General features: G+C 43.3%; 1 protein-coding gene across 1 annotated transcript in view; it reads right to left on the bottom strand.

Annotated features, from left to right (window-relative positions):
* NDUFA9 (NADH:ubiquinone oxidoreductase subunit A9) overlaps positions 1-21,492 on the bottom strand; it is a 205,827-nt gene that overhangs the window by 89,883 nt on the left and 94,452 nt on the right. Inside the window, exon 6 of the mRNA XM_085652600.1 lies at positions 18,026-18,128. Within this exon, the coding sequence (XP_085508726.1) occupies positions 18,026-18,128 (103 nt within the window). The remainder of the gene's footprint in view (positions 1-18,025; positions 18,129-21,492) is intronic.

Raw genomic sequence — 21,492 nt, 5'->3', positions numbered from 1 at the left:
AAGTGGATTTGACGGGAGGGGTTGAAGTAGAAGACCCCCCCCCTACAACTTTTCTCTTGCCCCTCACCGCTTGCAACAATTTATTTATTTAAGAGTTTTATATAGCGCTAGCTAGACCAGAGAGTATCAAAGCGCTTTACAGCATTATCACACATAAGATAAATTTACACAGTAATATGTACAGTGAGTCAGGACGCATCACAGAGTATCTTCGAAAAAGAGCACATTGTCCTTCATAAGATATCCATAGTAGGGTGTACGGTGTCTTATGATGCTTCACAGAAATGTCGAAGAAAGCACCATGACTCTAGGCGAGATTAATGAGGTAAGGTCTTAGTGCAAAGAGTCTGAGTGCTGCTAAAGGCAGGCTTCATTAGTTAGGCTTTAGCTATCCATTCGTGAGATAGATTAAGGAGGAGGACTTTGAACTGCCTTTTAAAAATTAGGTAGGAGGGATTGGTCCTGATATGGATTGGTATGGAGTTCCAGATTTTGGGCGCATTTCCTGCTAAGGAGCGAGGTGCGGTTTTTGTTTGCGAGTTTTCAGAGGGATAAGGAGTAGGGGGTTGGTACTCCTTGGGCTTCTTGTCTGACCGGCCTTCTGGAGTTTTGAGGCCAGGTAGGCAGGATTTCCTGTGTGCAGCGCTTTGTGTGTGAGGCAGTCAGTTTTGAAGTTGGCACGCATTTCGATTGGTAGCCATTTTAGCTCTCTAAGTGCAGGCGAGATGTGTTCATATTTCTTGACTCCAGTGACCATTCTGGCTGCTGCGTTCAGAGTTGATCTCAGGGGAGCTAGGTGAGATTTTGCTGATCCTGTGAGAGTTGCATTTCCGTAGTAGAAGGAAAAAAAAAATAGGTTAAAGTTTGAAGGACTGCTGCTTGATCCTAATAGAGATGTGCTTGATAGTGGTGCAAGTTACTGAAATAAAAAAAAAATGTCAAAAGAAACCACTAGATGGCAGTGAAAGCACAATAGTTCTCTGGTAAAATGCTCAACTCGATGGTACAAACGAGGTAGAAAGTCAAAATGAGTGCGAGACAAGGAGGGCAGCAGGTAGGAAACTTTCGTAGTAATGTAGATTGATGTGCTTGCCAAAAGTAGTGTTACATGTTAAAAAATGCAGGCAAAGTACAGATGTGCTGTTGGTATCGAGCTCTTTTTATAGCAAGTGATGGGAAACACGCGTTGGTAGTAGTCCGATAAAGCTGGTGAGGAAGAGCGTGACAGTTGTACTGAGGCTGACAACACTGTCTGTTCGTAACGTGCGAAAGGAAACGCGCGCCCCTCACAGGTTGCTGGCAAATACAGGGACGAAAATCAGTGGCAGTCAGATACTGAGGCCGATCAAAGGAACAACACAGCGCTCAAAACACCACACCACAGATTTGTCAGATTTGTCATTAGCGCAAAGCTTTCTAGACGTAGCGCAAACAGAGTCAGTGGCAGTTGAAGCGCGAGGCAGGGCTCAAGGGCAAAATCAATGTGAAAGCCACAAAAAAAAAAAATAGGAGACGATGAGCAGATGGCAGAAAAATGGATCTCTCACCTTGGTGGTTCACTTACTCGTGAACAAAGACAAATTCAGTCGTGAGAAAAACAAGCCAGTAAATGGTTTGCTCTCTGGCCCCTTCTTTATCTTGTTGTTGTCCAAGTTGCGTAGTGGCATCCAGAGACATCCCAGGTCGTCGCCAGTTTGATAAAGATGACTCCAAGCTGTCTGTGAAGGTGTGAGGATGTTTAATGGAGAGGATAAGTCTCACCATGAAGGGGCCCTAGAGCAACTGCTTACAATCGGAATGCAGTGCCCTCATCACACATTCCAATGTCTGGGCATTCTGAGCCAATGCTCACATTACCACACCAGTCTTGACAGCACCAGGGATTGAGTGGCTTGTTTGAGGTCATTGTGAGGGATGAAGGGTTTTATTTTGTTGAGTAGTTTGAGGTTGAGGAAGGTGCTCTTTAAAGTGTTCTTGATGTGTTTACTTATGTCTAACTTAGGGTCCAGAGTGATTCCCAGCGATTTTACCGAATCGGCTGGGGTGGTGTTGTGATTGAGAGCATCAATAGCTTTTAACCATTCTGTGATTTGGGGGTTCTTCTCCTTGGAGATGATGAGGATTTCTGTCTTGTCTAGGTTTAGTTTCAGGTGGTTGTGTGATAAGCAGTGCTGGACATCTCTCAGAGTGTCGTTCAGTCTCTGAAAGTCTTCGATGGAAAAGGTTTCCAGATAGATCTGGGTATTGTCAGCATACAGGTGGTAGGGAAATGTTTTTTTTCTTCAATATGGTGGTACGTGGTTCTATATAGATGTTGAAAAGCTGCGGCGAGAGGCCTGATCCTTGTGGGACACCCGTGCTAACAGGGAGTAGATGAAGTTTTTGATTTTGATTCTTTGGGAGCGGTTTTGTAGAAAAGAAGTGAACCATTGTAAGACCACCACTTCCGCTCCAACCCTTTCATTAAGTGTCTTTATGACAAGTTTGTGGTCAACCGTGTCGAAGGCTGCCGATAGGTCCAAGAGTATGAGTAGGCAACATTGACCTGTGTCAAGAGATTTGTGCATATCGTCTATTATGTTTAGGATCGCTGTCTCTGTGCTGAATCCTTTTCTGAAACCCGATTGGTGGGGGTCAAGAAGGTTGGTGCTGTCCAGGTGTTGAGTAGGTTGGAGGAGAACACATCTTTCTAGTATTTCGCTAGAAGAGGGGGGTTGGAGATGGGTCTGAAGTTGTTCAGATCGTTTGTGTCGGAGCCCGTTTTTTTCAGTAGAGTAGTGACTTGGCCGATTTTGAGACAATCCGGCATGACTCCAGTGCTTAGGGAGCTGTTTATAATCTCAGTCCAGAGCTACGGAGAGTTTGAGCTTTTTGGCCAGTTGGGCAGGTATGGGATCCAGGAAGTGTGCGGAGGGTTTGGAGTTGGAAATCATTTTGATTATCTCTGCTTGGGAGATGGGATTGAAAGATTTCCATAGGATTGCAGGGTGCTTGGGAGGGGTCTCTTCCATCACTGGTGGCAATTTACTGGCGGGGGGGCTACGGTGAACGTCCAGGGAGAGTTCAATCTTGGTGATTTTGTCATTGAAGAAATTGGCAAAGTTATCGCATAGGTCTTTGGAGGCCGCAGCTAGTGTTGAAGTGGGTTTGGACGTTTGTTGCTTAATGAGATTGAAGAGTTCTTTAGGCCTGTCTTTAGCATTACCAAGGGCATTACAAAAGAACGAAGATTTTTCGTTCAGTACGAGTTTTTTATAATTTCCACAAACTGATTTGAGTCCATCTCGAAGGATTGTGGACGGGTTATTTCGCCAGAGTCTTTCTGCAGCTCTTAGTTCTCTTCCTTCAGAGTTTATATCAGTGTTGAACCATGACCTAGATGGTATGTTCCTAACTCTTTGTAGTTTCAGGGGGGCTATTTGGTCCATAATGTAGGTCATGGTAGAGTTATAGTGAGAGATGAGTTCTGTTGTTGAGAGCTCGCCGTTGTGGATGGGGAGGGAGGAGGGAGTTTAACTTTTCCTCCAGGTCTTCAAGGGTAATCGGACTTAGATTTCTTTCCCAGATCTGTAGCAGGTTTGGTGGCCGATCTGCAGTTAATGAGCATGCAGTTAGTGGTGGATCCCTTCTCCGTTTTGGGTTTTTTCTTTAGGGGGGCACTGGGGATAATGGTGAGGAAGGCTGGGGGTCTTGAGTTGTGGCACTTGATCTTTTGGGTCTTTGTGTCTGGTTCCAGATTGGGGTGTTGGTCAATCTGGGTCGTTGGGTCTTGGGGGGCCTTGCGTGTCTGGCGTCAGAGTGTGGGTATCGGGTGTGGGTGCTGGGTGGAATTTTGGGGGTGGCTTTTGTTGTTGAAATTGCTCAAGTTGTCCCTATGGGTAGTCCTGGGTGTGAGGAGTAGGAGATCACGGCGTGGTTTAAGCGGCGGTCTCTTGTGTGTCGGTTGCGAGTGAGATTTGGGAGTCATTGACTGCGGGCAAGGTTCGCTGGTTGTAAGTTGGGAAAGGGGGTTTAAGGAAGGAGGGGGTGTGTGTTGTTCAGTAGGGGGCTGGAGAGCTTCATCAGTGATGGGGCTCTGACTGCTAGGGGGGCGAATTGAGAGCTAACAGGGGGTAGATGGGAGGGAGGATGGTGTCTGGAGGGGGGAGGGGGGAGGTTGGCTTTCAAGGCAGGGGATTTGTGGTTGCTTTGTGTGATCTTCAGGATGGCCGGCCTATCAGGGGATAGGGAGCTTGACGGGCGAGGGCTGTGTAGAAGTGATGAGGCAGTGCGGAGCGAGGGGAAGAGGGAGTCAAAAGCTTCTAGGTTGTCATTATTGACTTGGATCATGACTGTGCCATTGGTGTAGATGGTCACAGAGGAATAACCGCTGTGTATAGGGCGGTTTGGGAATGTAAACATTAATTTGGAGCTGTGGGGTGTGTCAGTTGTTTTAGATATGAGCAGATGTGATTTGAGGGTAGCATTCCAAATAGCAGGTCTCGCAGTATGGAATAGGAGATCCATTTTTAACTGGCCTTTGGAGGAGCAGTGGTATATGTCCGCGAAAATTATTTCCGGGTGTTGTCTCATTAGTTTGTGTTTGAGGTTTCTTTTTGCTTTTGGTGTGAGGTTGGGTGGGAAAATGATGGAGAATGAATTCGGGGCGTGAGGTTTCAGTCCATAGGGTGTGGGGGGGGCGGAGGTGGTGGGAGGTGACATTTTAGATTTGGTTGGGGAGGTTGCCTAGAGACTGTCTTCAGTTTGTTGGTCGGAGAGGATATGACTGTAAGGAGAAGGAGTTGGTACCCTTCTCCGTGGCTAAGTGGGAAGTGGGGAAAGGGTTTAATTGCCCCTTCTGACCGTAAGAGCTCAGTCTTAGAGTCTGTGGTGTGGGTTAGATGTGAATTGGAGGAGTGGGTGTTACTCTTCCGCTCATCTCTTCTAGCTTCGGAAGGGGTGAAGGTGAGGAGTGAGTTTTTCGGAGAGGTGATGAAGGGCGGTGGTCTGCGGGTCCGATGAGTTATTTCCTCAGTTGATTTCCATAGGTTTTTTTTCCCAGATACCTCGGTTGATTGATTAATCCTTAGTTATCATTAATATTTCCACAATGGGTTTGTCTTCCCAAATTCTGCGGTGTTGGAGAGTTTTCTGGTGAAGTAGAGAGATTAGGGTCAGGCGGCCGCAATCTTAGGGGCAGGCACCAGGTTGTGTTGGAGCGAGGGTGTGCTGCACCGCCTGTCTTCGTTTTCTAAGTTGCTTGTTATTCCAGTAGTTGTTCAAGATAATTCCCCACATTCGATGATCTTTCACAATTTCATTAAATCCACATTGATTAAAAGTTTGGCAGTGCAGTGGAGAATTAGGGGCGGGCGGCCGCCATCTTAGGGACAGGCTCCAGGTAGTGGTGGAGCGAGGGTGTGCTGCGCTTCCCGTCTGTATCTGGGGCTGGCGCGTCAGAGTTTGGTGTTGGTGGTGCCTGGCTCAGGGGAAAGTAGAGGAGAGGAAGAGTCTAGAGGAGGTGAGGATAGTTTCCGGGGGCTAAGTTTGGAGGTGGCAGTCCGATTAGGGGTTTGGTGCCGCCATCTTCGTGTCAGGCATGGGGTAACATGCCTCGCGTCTCCAGTTTGCTTGTAATAAATTCGAGGCATGGAGTAGCGGCTTCGCGTCTCCCATTACTGGGATTACGAGACTGCTGAGCATTGTTCAACAAAAATTGTGTGGTTCCGGTGAGCAAACCCTCTCTGGGTCGCCTCACGGGCACTCACCGGAATCGGACTCAGTTTCATCAGCCAGTTTCGTTTTTGGTATCTTCCAGCCCTCACTGTTCACGAGGTGTCACTCCTTGCTAGGAGTCCTGCGGTACCGGTGGCGCTTCTGACTTTCTATGCATTTCCAAGATTGGCTGGCCTGGGTCAACTGCTGTGGAGCCCGAGGTGGGGGCTGTATGTGGTCTAGACAGAGGATCCACAGCGCCATTCTGGGTTGCCTGCTTGCAGATAGTATTCCGGTGAGATGCTTTCGCAGTGGTGGGTTGCGGGGTCAGGGGGGCAAAAGGAAATGTTAGTTTTGGTTGTCCTTGGACCCCGGAGCTCAGGTTCCGACCTCTGCTCCTGCGGCCATCTTGACCTGGGATGATAATCCTTAATCATGAGACAATCAGGGTACAAGCAAGAAGAAAATGACCCAAAAGGAACACTAAAACAGAACCTTTGAGTCAAAGACATGGACTCATTCGCTCTTAGCCCAGTCTTCGCCTGCGCTGCAGAAGTTCGTGGGCGCTTTTAAGCGCGAGGCAGACTGCTTCCTAGCATGATGAGAACTGAGGCCTGTAGTCCCCCAGAAGCCCCCAACAGTTCGGCGATGGCACAGACTTACTCCCTAAAGGAACTGTGAAAGTATGACTGGCATTCTATCTATACTGTTTATTTAAGGAGGCCTGCTGGTTTTGTTATGAAGTTACTAGCAACTATATGTTTGATTATTTTAGGACTTGGATCTTAGTTCAGACCTAACACTTTAGAAGTTCTGGATGGCACAATATAGAAGATGAATTACTGCAATAATCACCCAAATCACTGTGTATTAGGGGCATGCTTTACTAGAACACATAAAACAACATTTTTTAACAAGCACAACTAGATGCATCAAAACTTTGCAAAGTTAGTGTTCGTTGACAAGGTCTTTGGACACATATGCCAATTCAAAAGCTGTTTAGAGAGCTACATTATTAAACAACAACAGTAATTCTTAAAGAGTATGAAATGAAAGCAAATCAAAGTTAAATACACCTGCAAGCAATTGACTTTTCCATGCCGCCCTTTGCAAACAATCAGTGTGTGTTGTCGGCTAAATTGCTATCAAGCAACCACACATTCCCAGTTTCTTAGAAAATGGCATAGGCAGAATTGGCTTTAGCTAGGGTAGTGCACTTGCTGCTGCTAGTGGATAAAATGAGACAGCATGAAGCCACTTGTATTCACCAGACAGTCCCTGGATAAGCAGTAGCTGGTCTCTGAACACAAAGATCTCCAGACCTCCCACCAACGGTTAGGGAGGTTGTTGGTGTGTGCCAGCAGAGGCTAGAGGAAGATGGGAGGGCAAGTAAGAAGATAATGGGGTGTTATAAACATCACCTACAACATTTTAATATAGGTTTAAAACCACTTTAAACTGAATCACTAAAGACAGGCGAGAGGGGCACTGCTGTTTCCATAACCCTAATGCACACAGTTTGGTGCACCGCTCTGAACATTGCTGCCAAAGGACGAGACCCAGCTTGCCCATGCCAAATGCCAGATCTGGGTATGGTAGCTTTGTAACAGTAGATGCATGCAAAGCTTTAAAGCTATGGCCTGTCTTTTCCAGTCGAACGACTCCAGTTTGAGGAGAAAGAAAAAACAAAAGAAGGACTCTATACAGGGACGGCTTGCTTTGGCATATACAAATGAAGGACGAGCTACTGGATGCCTAGACGTGCAACAGTCAACGCTGTGGGCAGAATGTAGCAGCCCTTTTGGTATGAAAGTAAACTTCACGCTTTGAGAGAGGTCTGTTTCTCCAAAATCGGACTTTACTTAAAAAAAGTATTTAAAGTACAATTCACTCCCGATTTACAGTCTCTTTTAAGACCTGTTTGAAAAACATTAGCAACATTAATGACATTGTGGTGCACAAAACTTTGCTCAGTACTGTTTGTCCTAAGGGCAAGGAGTAGAACTGCAGCACCATTAACAGTGTGACTTCTCTTTGACTACAGAGTGCTTACCAATATGTATTCATTTTCCTGATCTCTTTGCATTGGGATTAGCCCACAAGGTCTAATAGAGTATGGCGTGAATGAAGCGGTCATGCCTGCAGAGGCACTCATTTGTAGCATCTCTTTGCTGCCCCTTATACAGACGTAACCATGAAAGGGCTAAATGCCATCACTCAGTTTTACTGACATTTAATCATCAAATATTTCACCTATGGGCTGATGCAAAAATGTGACTGACACTGTCAATAAATCAGTAGATAAAAGAGGTTTACATATGCCCCACTGTAGGTGTACTGTTTGGGGGAGGGTTCAATGTGTGAATGGCACTCCAACTTGAACAATGGCTGATGGGAGCAGAACAAAAGCTCCTCTGTAAGTATACATTATATATTAATGTAGTGTATATTATTCACTACGCAAGTCTAGAGAACAGCTAAAGTGGTCTCTAGCCCAGACCGTAAATACTTATTCAGTGCTGGATATGTTTTTATTACGAAACACAAGCAACACCATTTACACTAAAATAATTATAAGACATATATATATTTAAGCATTAAATAACGCTTTTGACCAGATATCACTTTTTAAAGATAAAAGAGTATATTAATTGGAACAGTAATATATCTGCATCCAAACAACAATGCTGGACAATTTGTTTATTTTCCTCTGGCATCTGAAAGGTTTGCGGTTCTCTGGTTCTCCTTTTACCTTAAATCACTGTGACATGAAACCCATCCTGTAGTTATGACATTTGTGTCTAGCCTTAGGCATTTTGTATTTAAGTTTACAAGTAGCCAACTCGCTTATCTTTATCATGTATGTGTCTTTCGCACTAAAACCTCAGAATCGGTACTTTGTGACCTAGTGTAGCTTCTGCTTTTTTACAGGTTGTAAGAAAGTGCTTTTTTTTTGGCATGGTTAGCCCTCATTTTCGGCCTGGTTTTTATGTGGTTAAGATTGTAGTGCATACGGTCCCTGCCAGCCAGACCCCCTGTGCCAGTGCTTCTTCCCTAAAACATATACCCAATTTGTTACTTCTGACCCCTTGTAACATCCTAATAAGTGTTACCCTGGGTACCTATGCTCTGGAAGCTGAAGATGGTCCCCCGGGACCTCCCTCACTAGGACCATGCCACTGCCCTTGCAGCTTGTATCCCCCTGAAAGGTGAAAAAACGACAGAGTCGAAGTGACACCCTGCGTGGGTGCCTTGCCAGCCAGCACTACCTGAAGGTATAGGTAAATCACCCCTCTAGCAGGTCTGAACAGCCCTAGAGCAGGGTGCGCTATACTACAGGTGAGAGCATATCTTCTCGAGCGGATATGCCCATACAATACTTAAGTCAATTATCAAATATTGTAAATGCCATGGAAGCCATGAGGAGTACATGGGCTGGAAACTCGACAACTCTAGTTTCACAGCACCATGAAAGCTTCACTGAAACCAGGAGTGCTTGGTACCAAACAACTCCTTGTAATAAATCTGCACTGATGCCAGTGTGAGATGTATTGCACCATGTACTCAGAGGGCACCTCAGAGGTGCCCCCTGAAAAGCTACAGACCCTGGTGTGGGCACTGACTGGCTTTAGTCAGGTTGCCACACACAGACATGTTTCTGGACCCCTGAGTGGAGAGCCTCTGCTCTCTGGGATCAGAAACAATGCACATCCTGGGCACAGGTGTCACACCTCCTCCACCACGTTGGGCCAGTGCTCGAAGGGGAAGCTTAAAAGGCCTGCCACCTTTGTAATGCGAACCCAGCCTCTGCTGCTAACAACAGATGGCAGCTCCCAATTTACATCTCCACTTTGGGAGGGAAAACCTAGAAGAATAGGAGGCGTGCCCACCTCTGCCAACTCGACCCCTAAGGTGGGGGAGTTGAAGCATGGCTTTGAGTCCTCGCCGTCCTGAAGATGGAGAGACCCCTCCAATAAGTGTTAGGGCTATGCTCCATCGCATAGGAGAGTGGCATAATTTAGTATTTAGGTCACCCCCCCAGACCTGAAGATCAGATCTACAATGACCTAAGAAGAAAGATAACATCCCTGCAGAAAAGACTTAAGACAATAACTTCCTTGGCCCCAGCCCTACGGGCCTGGTTCCAGCTTCGACTGACCTGCAACCTGTCTTGTGGCCAGCGACCTCTGAAAACCCTTGGAGAACTGCTGCCTTTGAAAAAGACTCCAATCCCTCGAGGACATGGGCCCTGTCCAGAATAGTCCAGCTACAAGAACTCCTGATCAAGGCGGCGCCGCATATCCTGCCCACTCTGCACCCGACACCCACAGGCCAAGTCTAGGTGGCTCACTTGTCCAAGTCTTCCCAGCGATCCTGACCTAAAACCCAGCATAGGCTGACCTCTCCTGGCCTCCTCGACAGCGCCTGCAGTGTGAATCCAGAAGCTCCCCCTACAACCCACTACCTCTCTACTTACCTCTGCTGTCGCTGGCCTCCCTCCTGTAACCTCCAGTGAGACGCCTGCAGCCTGTTTGTCAAAAACAGAATCTTCTTCGGAAAGCATTGGGCGCCAGATGCTGAAACTGCACCCTGCAACCGGCCGCCCCTGTGCCACTGGTGGTTTATGTCTGGCACTGCTTTGTGGGCCCCCCTGTGCTGGTTCTTACCCCCAAAGCTTGGCCCCTCTGAGCAGTATGGCTCCTTCTTGAGTTGTGTGTCCATTATGGGTTAATGTTGTGCAATAAATGTATTGTGCTACTCTGTGATAAGCCTAAGGCTGCTCGCTACACTACCACTAATAGAACACTTGATTTCAAATACTTTTATTAAAGTTTTCAATTGGTGAACTTCCAAGTGGGCCTAAGAAACTATAAAAACAAACATACATTGTAAATGTATTTAGAATAATAAAAGAACCAAGAAAAAGAACGAAAACAAAAATGCCATATATTTAGCACAAAATGCAAATCACATTTGAAATTTCACGGTGTTTTATGGGAGTTGAAATAATTGTCCAAGGTAGTCTACATCAGTCTAGACGAGGGTTTCCATGGAGAATTTGTAAAGCAGTATTGTCTGCGCCCCTAAGATGCGTGATCCAATTTAACCATCCTTTATATGAAGCCTTACTCGTACCCTTCCAATTGGTAAGTATCATTTTCACTGCGGACGTAAGCAGGAGATCAAGAAGAGCTCTATCTGTATCAGTGCATGTGTCAACCATTAAAAAACTAATAGCTAATAGAGAATTCTCTCTTTAATTCACATTGAAATATTTTAGATAGAAACCTAAAAATCATGTCCCAAAAGGGCACCACAGACTTACAGTACATAAGAAGATGGGCTAAGTCATCAGTGTCCCAAAAAGTGATAAGAATATTATTGAGGTTAGAAGTTTTAGGGCGAAGAAGTTTATATATATGGGAGACCTGATGGCCCAATTTGTTGATCTGTGTCACAAACATAGGCAAGGAGGGTTGAATGGTGATTAATTTGGCTTTTGTTAGTGCCGCTCTCACCTTCAAAAAATTATGGAATTCAATGTCGGCTATTTTATATCTGTTTGGAGATCCGAGAAAGTAACTGGAAAAGGGCCCTGTTCAAACTGATAGGGGAAAAAGATACCGTTGTTAATCCAAGTAACGAAATTTAGACTTTTGCCTTTGTAAACTATTCTACGGTTAAACTATAAGGGTTCCATTTTAGATCCCTTGATACTAAATTCAAGTGTCCTATCTACCCCCAGAAGTGCCAATTTTGTGTTTTGAAAAATAGATTTAGATCTAGACGGATGGAGCTGAGTAGATGTGAGAAATGACAAGGGATTAGGTCCATCGAGAATAGCTTTTTCTATTTCCAACCACACCTGAATATAATGGGTAGGGGTAGAGATCCAGTAGGAACCTTGCTTCGCCAAGAACGCTAATTGATAGAGCCTAAAATCAGCCAGATTCACGCCACCCAAGGATTTATCAAGACGCAGTTTTTTAACACTAATTTGAGCTTTCTTGCCACGCCATAAACATGTTGTGAGCAGATTATCTAGTTTATGATGGAAGTCATCAGTCAGGAGGAGAGGGAGCATGCTGATAACGTAATTAACTAAAGGGGTGATCAACATTTTTATAGTTTCTATCCTCCCCCACCATGTGACAAATTTCGGAGACCAGGAATCCAAAAGTCTTGTAATCTTGTCCAATAACAAGTTCTCATTATGGTGATGAGTGTCTATAAGATTACTTCCCATTATAGCTTCAATTGAAGATCTCGGCTGTTCCAACATTATCAGAGTATCAACTGCATAAGCAGCTAATTTAACCTGGATGCCATTAACATTAACTCCCTTTATGTTCGTATTCGATTTAATATCCAAGATAAGGGGTTCTAAAGCTAGAACAAAAAAAGACGGAGACAGGGGGCAGCCTTGTCAAGTACCTTGTTGAAGGGTAAAGGATTCAGAGAGAGAGCCATTAACCGCAATACAGGCCGACGGCATCATATAGAGGGACATAGCCATTTGTATAAAGGGCCCCCCTAAATTAAACGTGTGCCTACATTGTTTTAAAAAAGCCTTTTTCTGCATCTAAGGTAATAGCAATGGATGGATCTATTTTAATCTCTGCAGTCTCTAGAACATAGGACAACAACCATGTATTATCGTTAGACATGAGAGTTCTGAGAAATCCAACTTGGGAGTTACTAATTAAATGTGGGAGGACAGTATTAAGTCGCGTAGCTAAAACTTTTGCATACATTTTACAATCTACGTCGATGAGGGATATTGGCCTACAATTCTTTGGTAATGCGGGATCCTTCCCTTTTTTTGGTATAACAATTATGTTAGCTTCTGTCATAGAGTCTGTCGTAATCCCATTAATCGCTATATGTTTGAAGACTTTCAGCATGGTCGGTTTTAGTTGGTCTGAAAAAGTTTCATAAAAGACGGCTGTAAAACCGTCAGGGCCTGGGCTCAGATTATCTTTCAATGATTTAATCGACTTCTCAAGTTCATGGGTTGACCTAACGTAAGTTTGTCTTCTTCAGTCACTTGGGGTAGGTTAAGCCTATTTAAGTATTGGGTACATTCCTCCAATTTAAAGTTTTGGTCATTTTTGTATAATTCCTCATAAAATGACTTGAAAGTATTAAGGCTATCTTTCTGTTTTGTATGAGTGTGGTTATGAACATCTTTGATGGTTGAGATCACATTCTGATTTTGCTTAGGTTTAAGATATGAATTTGCCCGCTTTAATGGCTTCACATAGATTAAGGGCTTTGAATTTATTGATCCATACTCCCGCCCGTTCACTCAAAATTTTGTGGTATTCATATTTCTTTTGCGTTAACAAAGTGAGGATAGTGGTATCATTCAAAGACATGGTATGAGAGGATTCTAAAGTTTTAATTTCTGGTTCTAATTGAACCAATCCAGCGTTCATATGTTTATTTATCTTTGTTTTAATTACAATAATTATTCCTCTAGTGGCAGCCTTCAAAGCATCCCAAAGAGTATTTACATTAGTTTCTGTAGAGTCATTATGTTTAAGGTAATCTATGATACCTTCCTCGATTTTCTTTTTATCCTCCGGGTCAGTTAGAACATCATTATTAAAACGCCATCTTTTAGGTGTAGGTTAATTATGATTACCTGCCAACTTGACACTAATACACGAGTGATCAGACACTAACCTGGGGGATATATCGGAGTATTCGATGAGATGTGTGAACGATCCGAAAATGAGAATGTAATCTATTCTAGTATAAGAGTTATGAGGAGTGGAATAAAAGGTATAATCTCTGGTGCCTGGGTGTTGAAGACGCCAAGCATCTTTGAGATTAAATTTAGAGCATACATTCTGAATTATGGCATGTGAGCCGGTAGGATGATAATGGCAATTAATTGTCTATCAATTATTGGATCTAGTGGCATGTTAAAGACACCAGCAACTATGATAAGATCATCTTGAGGGAGAGATTCTATGGTACTTGAGATACTATTCCAAAAAACAGGATCATCTTTGTTAGGTCCATATATGTTCACCACATGAATAAGATCTTCACCTTTCTTTAAGTGAGTAACCAATAGCCTACCCTCATTATCATGAGTCTGTGACTCCAGAGAAATATTAGCCTTTTTAGAAATAAATTTAGTAATTACACCCTTTACCCTTTTTTTTTATGATCCGCCAGAGAGTAGGCAATTTGTGAGATCCAATTGTATTTAATAAAATTAGCATCTTCTCTAGAAAGTTTTGTTTCTTGCCGCAAGAGGATACCCCTTTTAGTTTTAGCTAAATAATCAAATATTTTACGGCATTTAACTGGATGATAAAGACCTTTGACGTTTAATACTATATTAAGAGCTTCCGCTAAAGTATATGACTTGCTTTGAACCATCATATCTGGAGCTGTGAGCACGGTGTATTAAACATGTATACTGTACAAAAAATCTCGATCTCTAGAATGAATTCAATGATGAAGTAAAACACTATCAAACTCAAAATAACATTCTTTCCATACATATCACCTGGGTACTCTTGGCTAGTGAAACTAAAATACTGTCTAGCCAATAGAGAAAAGAACATAGGGGACAGAGAATACAAAACAAATGTGAAAAAAGATGACCGAGAGAAGAAAAAAAGAACACTTGGGAATGCCTGAAAAACAAAATACTTTATATCCAAGGGCCAACCACAACTTCAGGACAACTTCCCCCAGCCTCCCCACACCCCCCTCCCTTCCCACCCTCACCCGCATACCTCAAATGTAGGAGGTGCGACGGCAGGAGCATCAAACTGCCAATAGAGCATTTCTAAAACCAGTACTATTATATCAACTTTCAAGAGTCCTTTAAATACCCCAAAATGAGTTATGACTGCCAACACAAGACATCGTAGTCCTATCATGTGTCGGGAAAGAAGAACATCCTTCATATATCATTAGCTTATAAGGATGTAATAGTGACAGCAAATAATAGGCATATCCTCTTGTCTACATACTCATCGAAATATGTATACCTGAATATTAATTACGCAAAACTCAAATATTGTAAGGAAAAAGCTCTTGAACAGATAAAACCTATAGTGCATGGAACCATGGAGTCACTGTAAAAGACATCAAACCTGTAAACAAAGAATATTAGAAGTCTGTGTTCATCACGACTTCCTCTTGTTGGAAGAGGATGGAGTAGAATCCATGTCTTGAGTACACAGGATCTGTGAAGTAATGATGACGGCCATTAACTATGATTCTGAATTTAGAAGGCCCAACCAAGGAAAACATAATGTTCCTATCTCTAAGTTTATCCCGTAATTTGAGGAAGCCTTTCCTTGTATCCACCGTGGGTTTAGAGAAGTCCTGTGTAAAAATGATTTTACGACCATTCCTGATAAGCTGTTTAGTTTTATGGGAATAGTTAAGTGTAGCTTGAGTGTGTTGGAACCTCAACGGCCTAAAAATGTGGGGCCGAGGCGTTTGTCGTGAAACAGAGGTGTAAGTAGGTATTCTGTGAGCACGATCAATTTCTAGGGGGTTTGATAGCTTTAAACCAGTGACCTGAGGCAACCAATCTTCCAAAAAAGCCACGCATGAGCCGGAGGCATCTTCAGACCCCTCCGGAATTCCTAGAATTACAAGATTGTCCCTCCTATTTCTATCTTCCAATACGGCTGACTGTTTCAACAGATTGGTTGTCAAGTCTCTGAGCGACTTCAATTCCTTGCATGACTTGAAACATCACTAATTCTTTGTTCCGCCACTATTAGCTTAGAATACTCATGTCAGCACGAATAGCAGTTAGTTCTAGTTGCATAGTGTCTGTATTCTGCTTGGTAGATTTAGCAAGGTCAGGAATCTCCGCCAATTGTTTAAGAATCATTCCCATGGTACTGTTAATGTCCAGTTTTATCTTGATGGGAGAGTCAAACAAAGAGGGATCCCCCTTATTTTTTTTATTTTGAAGTCTAGATTCCTTTTCAGCCATTTTAAATCCTCTATAAAGAAGAATAGCTAAGACCCAACACAGAATGGGATTGTTAAGCAAGGATCTAGCGCTACACCATGGAGGAAATCAATCTAAACAAGCAAGACAACACACTGGCTGTATTCACATAGTTAAAGACTCATTGAGTGCGTAATGAGGTGCACGGTAGGGAATTCCTTCTGCAAGTCGGCGACAATGTAGTGATTATTGTTACATTTGCTCTCCTATTAAAATAAGCGCAATCATGAGACCTAATAGTAGCAGATATAGCCCGATGTAGGATACAACAATGGTTTGCAGATAAGGAGCTCCCTTTATAACCAAGAGCTGACACTATGGTTTGTGTTAACACACCATGGTAGCATCAAACAACATCTTTGCAGCAGACTCGTATCGACTGGAAGACCTCCATGTAGAAGCAGGGAACAACAAAAAAGTAGCCCTCAGAAATCAATAAATCAGATCAAGAGTCACATGATCTGGGATCCACAAGTTGTCTCCTACACGAACGCACAGTTGAAAGCTTTATTACAGTAGGTGCACACAAAAGATGTTTGGGCTTCTCCTTTCTCACCACAACGGTCTCCTTCACTTGTAGTTTACATCTTCGTCGGCATCCCGATCAGCGCGTATGGGCAAGTGCCGCCATAATAGGGTCAGGCATTAATCAAGTGTGGGCAACACACGGACAAAAGGGGGTCGATATCAGTGCATCAATAGTTGCGTGACAAATGAGGTGAGAGAAGCCAGTAAGATACAATATGGAATCGCTATGCCGGTAGTGGTGTTTCTTCAGCTTAATAACCAAAACGCGCACGATCCACCATTTTAAAGTCAGGCAGTGTTTGGTTACAAAAGCTCTGCTCTACCAGAGGAATCACTTTTAAAGTATAAATACCTTGTTGTGTGCAGAAACAAGGTCAGACCAGACAAAGACAGCGCTGTCTGAGTTCATCTCTAGTTTGCTGGCGCCCTCTAAGGTCCGATGCAGTAACGGTGGCAATCCGCCATTTTGTGAATTTATGGTCACTCCGGAGCAGAAGTTGCTTCAAGGAATACGATCGAACCCGCATGCAAAATACACCATAATGTGCACTCACAGGAACAGTAATGCACCAGCAACCAAATTCTTGCGCTCCGGCTCGAACTCAAGCTCCGTGACACTGGAATCACCCCAGTCAGGCTCCGTTCTAGGCAGAGAGATGCGATCAAGCAGCCATCGGCTCTGCCGTCCAAGTCACGCTCCCTAATAGAGCACTTTTGGTTTTACATTGAGCCCTGTACACTTTTAGGGAACACCTGAACACTGTGCACGGTATAACTACCTAGTGGCATATCATATACAGAGCCAGCTTCCTACACAGGTCATTCTCAGATAACTAACTGGCTCTATTGTCCTTCCCTTCTCAAACTATTGCTGCATTGTACAACATAAGTCTATTTTAATACAGTAATCAAACACAGCGACGAAAATATTACACCCAATAATGTATTTACAAGATCTGATTCACGTGTCTCTTAGGAATGTGGAAAATCTGCCAAGAAGTCAAATAGCTACAAAGTTAAACATTATGGGTGGGATTGTGGTAGTCAATATGAAGGATATCATATCCTTGAGTCCCATTTCGTTTTGTCTAATTAAAGCATACGCACCAACTACTAGGCATATACTATGCTAGAATTGTGGTGTAGACAAATGAACTGGCCAGTTTAAAAGAAAAATGTGAAAACTTGGGAAGGAAAGACAAATGAACATGAAGGACAAGCTTTGCAAGGCTATGAAAGTATACAAAGTAAAAACTCCACTAACCCTCACAGCTAAAGTTATTGCTAGGAAAGAGGATAACTGTCACTGTGCTTCCAAGTCAGACCAATTTATGGGTTGGAAAGGAAGGCACGTTAACTTTGTATGGGCAATATTATGTTCCCAAGACGAAACAGTCAGAATTTCCTTTCTCTGTGATATCTGGCAGTAGGACAGATCAAAGTGAGAAGAAAAGTTTGAAAACCATGCTCTTCCAGCAGAGGATGTTGAGTAATGTGATCTACTTAGAAAAAAAAAAGACAATTTTGTACAACAACCATCAGTGATGAACCTCAAAATATACTACAGCTTCCTGAATAGCCTCAGAATATTTAACCTGACCATGCATGAGTGGTATCCTAAGTTGCACCGCCTCAATATACAGCAGGTATCTTTGCAAAATCAATCCGTTTACACGTCTCGTGAGAATCTGTACTCTACACACAGAGGGATCTCATCTATTTGTGACTTATGTACAACGTTTCAGTTCTGCTCCACAAATACCCAACAGAAAATAAATACGTCGCTACAGGATTGCTTCATACTTGCAAAATGATTGAAAAACCGGTCTTCTCTTCCAAACATCTCAGATGGTTTCATAATGATGGTGTCTGGGAACTCCTCCCTAACAGCTTGCTCTCCAACAGCCTGCAATTCAAACATTGAAAGTGATTCAGATTGAAATGATTCAGACTAAATAAATAACTACAAATACTAAAAGTAACCTGTCTGAGTTATTATGGTAACATTAGAATAACTCATTTTACATTGGACAGTGCCTAGAAGTCAGAGAAAAGAAAAGTATATTCGACAGTATATTATATATAATGATCATTCATATTTATGGTTTCATGTTTTCAGTGTGCTTTTCAAAGTTATCAAATGTAATATTTATCAAAGGGTTGGGTTTTTGCAAGTTTTTACCAAAGTTTTGTGGCAATCTTAGAAGAAGCTAAAAGGAAGTCAGGCTGTATAAGAAACTGATGTAGAGGTTAGAAGAAGCTAAAGGAGGTCATCCGGTATAAGAAACTGATGTCGAGGGTAGAGGCGTATAAATAGAACAGCACTAGAAACCACATTATATGTTAATTTAAATATTTGTTTCTCATCCACAGCTACAAATTAAAATATAGCTGCATAAAGCGAATGGCATAGAATAATGTCACATTCAAAACAGGACCACAACCCAGGCGTGCATTTACCAACCACCTTAGTGCTGAAAGGGCTGACACAAATTAAGGTAAATTGATAAGGAAAATGCTCCTTACCAGTATGCATCTGTTCTTGGCACGTAGAGCTGTAGATTCGTATACTTGTGCATAGATCGCCCTCTGGTGTTGGACTTCGATGTTTGCACTTTGTTTTTGACATGGAAATATTATTTGTAGTCACGAGGTAGGTGACTCCTCCTTAGGACGATAGTGCGCCTGAGCATCGACTCCATCTCCAGATTGTTTTGCCATGGAGGGTTATGATGGAGTTAGTAAGAAATAGAAAAGATGTCCATGTGTAATGTATCTAATTATGATAGTACTGGAACAGATAGAGGTGTCCGGGGAGGTGGATGGGCGTATACGAATCTACAGCTCTACATGCCAAGAACAGATAGATACTGTTTTTTTAATTTTTATTTATTTATTTTGAAGGTTTTATATAGCGCTGGCTAGACCCAGAGGTATCAGAGCGCTTTACAAGATGAGGATAGTATAAGGCACATAGGGTATAAAAGCATATGAAAGGTAGTGCAACAAAAATTTACAAAGTACAGACAACATGAGCATTATACAAAACCAGATAAATAAACAGGGGCAGGAGCTATACATTTAAGTAATTAGGTAAATGGTGAAACAGGAGAACAGGGTATTTAATTACTGAGCAAATATAGTGTGATAGATAGGAAATCAGGTGTAGGACAGAGGTTAGCAACCCCAATAATAATTGAGGAGGTGGGTTTTGAGGTCTTTTTTGAAACTAGAATAGGAGGGATTACAGCGCAGGTTTTTTGGGAGGTCATTCCAGATAATAGGGACATTGCCAGAGAAGGAGCGAGATTGTGTAGCTTTGTTTTTATGCAGAGGTGGGATTAGGAGTAGAGTGTTGGTGCTTCTCAGAGGTCGAGTGGAGCCCGCAGTGTGGAGTTTCTTTGAGAGGTAATGCAGAGTGTTTTGGTGGAGGACTTTATGAGTAATGCAGGCGGTTTTGTAGGCAGATCTGCCTTCGATAGGGAGCCATTTAAGAGATTTGAGAGCCGAGGATATATGATCGAAGCGTTTGCAGTCCGTGATGAGCCTGGCAGCAAGGCTGAGTACAGCTTTGATAGGAGCTAGGTGTACCTTGGGGATTCCATTAAGGATGGTATTACCATAATCAATACGTGACAGAACAAGCGACTGAACTACGAGTTTGAAATCATTGGAGGGTATGAATGGTTTAATTTTCTTGAGGTGACGGAGAGTGAAGAGGGCTCCATTAGCAGAGTTTTTGATGTGAAAATTAAGGGTTAGGGTGTTGTCGATAGTGATGCCAAGAGATTTGACGGAGTTGGACAGGGTAAGTGAGCAATTGAGTTCATTGAGGTCAGGGATCCATGATTGAACGGGTAGAGGGTTATTTTTGGGGGAGAAGAGAATGATTTCGGTTTTGTTAGGGTTGAGTTTGAGATGATTGGAATGGAACCAGGTTTGGATCTTGGTAAGGGTGTTGTTCAGGTGTAAGATGTCAGCATGAGTTTTAATCTTGTAATAGATTTGGGTGTCATCGGCGTAGAGGTGGTAATTTATGCCTGCTTGGTTAAGAATGAGGATGAGGGGTTTCATGAAGAGATTAAAGAGGGAGGGAGAGAGAATAGATCCTTGGGGGACTCCAAGGGAAACAGGAGTGGGGGTAGAGAGACCGTTTTGAATTTTGATTTTCTGAGTACGGTGTTGTAGATAAGAGATGAACCATTTGTAGGCGGTGCCATTAAGGCTGAAACGGGTCCTAAGCACATTAAGTAGGGCTGAATGGTTGACTGTATCGAATGCTGCGGAGAGATCAAGAAGTATAAGAAGGCAGGTCTCGCCATTGTCAAGTGATTGATTGATGTCATCTATGACATTGAGCATTGCCATTTCGGTGCTGCAGCCTTTTCTGAAGCCAGAATGAAAGGGGTCAAGAAGGTTGAAATTTTCTGTGTGTTTGTCAAGTTGTAGTAGGACACATGTTTCAAGTACCTTTGAGAGAAGGGGGAGGTTAGTGATGGGGCGGAGATTATTTAGGTCGTTGGGGTCAGCATTGGGGTTTTTGATTATGGGCGAGAATTGACCAAGCTGAAGGGAGGAGGGGACACCGTGGAGAGAGAGGTGTTGATGAATTTGGTCCAGAATGGGGTGATGATGTGCTTAAGGGCAGGGACAAGGTTGGAGGGTATTGGGTCTTTTGTGTGGGAGGACGGTTTTAGATTGCCAATTATATTGATGACTTCAAGCTCAGTGACGGGGAGAAAGTTGAGCAAGGAGGCATTGTTCTTAAGTTGAGATTTAGGGGAGTTGGTTACTGGAGATGTGGAAGATGAGAGGCCTGTGGAGTGGTGGGGGGGTATGGAAATGGGCTGGAGAGGAGGCTCGCTGGGGAGCAGTAGGATAGAGGGCAGAGGAGAGAGTGTGTCATCTGGAAGGGGGGATGTGGAGTAGGCATTAGAGGTGAGGACAGGATTGGATTGGGAGTTGGAGGATAGTTGTGTGGGAAGGAAGGATTGGTCAATTTTGGAAATTTTTTCCGAGAAGAAGTGGGCAATTTCTTCACATCTGTCTGATGAGGCTGTCATATTTGGAGGTGCGGGGGAAGTCTGGTTTCGGATGATTTTGAAGAGTTCCCTGGGTCTGTTTTTGGCACGGTCAAGTTGAGTGCGGAAGAAAGATGCCTTTTCCTTGAGGATGTGTTTTTTGTAAGTAGATCTGGCATGTCTGAGAAGTGCAAGATGCGAGGGTGAGGGATGGTGTCTCCAGGTTCTTTCCGACAGTCTGAGTGCCCG

This window comes from Triturus cristatus, chromosome 4_1, assembly GCF_964204655.1.
Source record: "Triturus cristatus chromosome 4_1, aTriCri1.1, whole genome shotgun sequence".
Taxonomy (NCBI): Eukaryota; Metazoa; Chordata; class Amphibia; order Caudata; family Salamandridae; genus Triturus; species Triturus cristatus.
The sequence above is the reverse complement of the archived record's forward strand: the minus strand, read 5'-3'. Positions and strand labels throughout refer to the sequence as shown.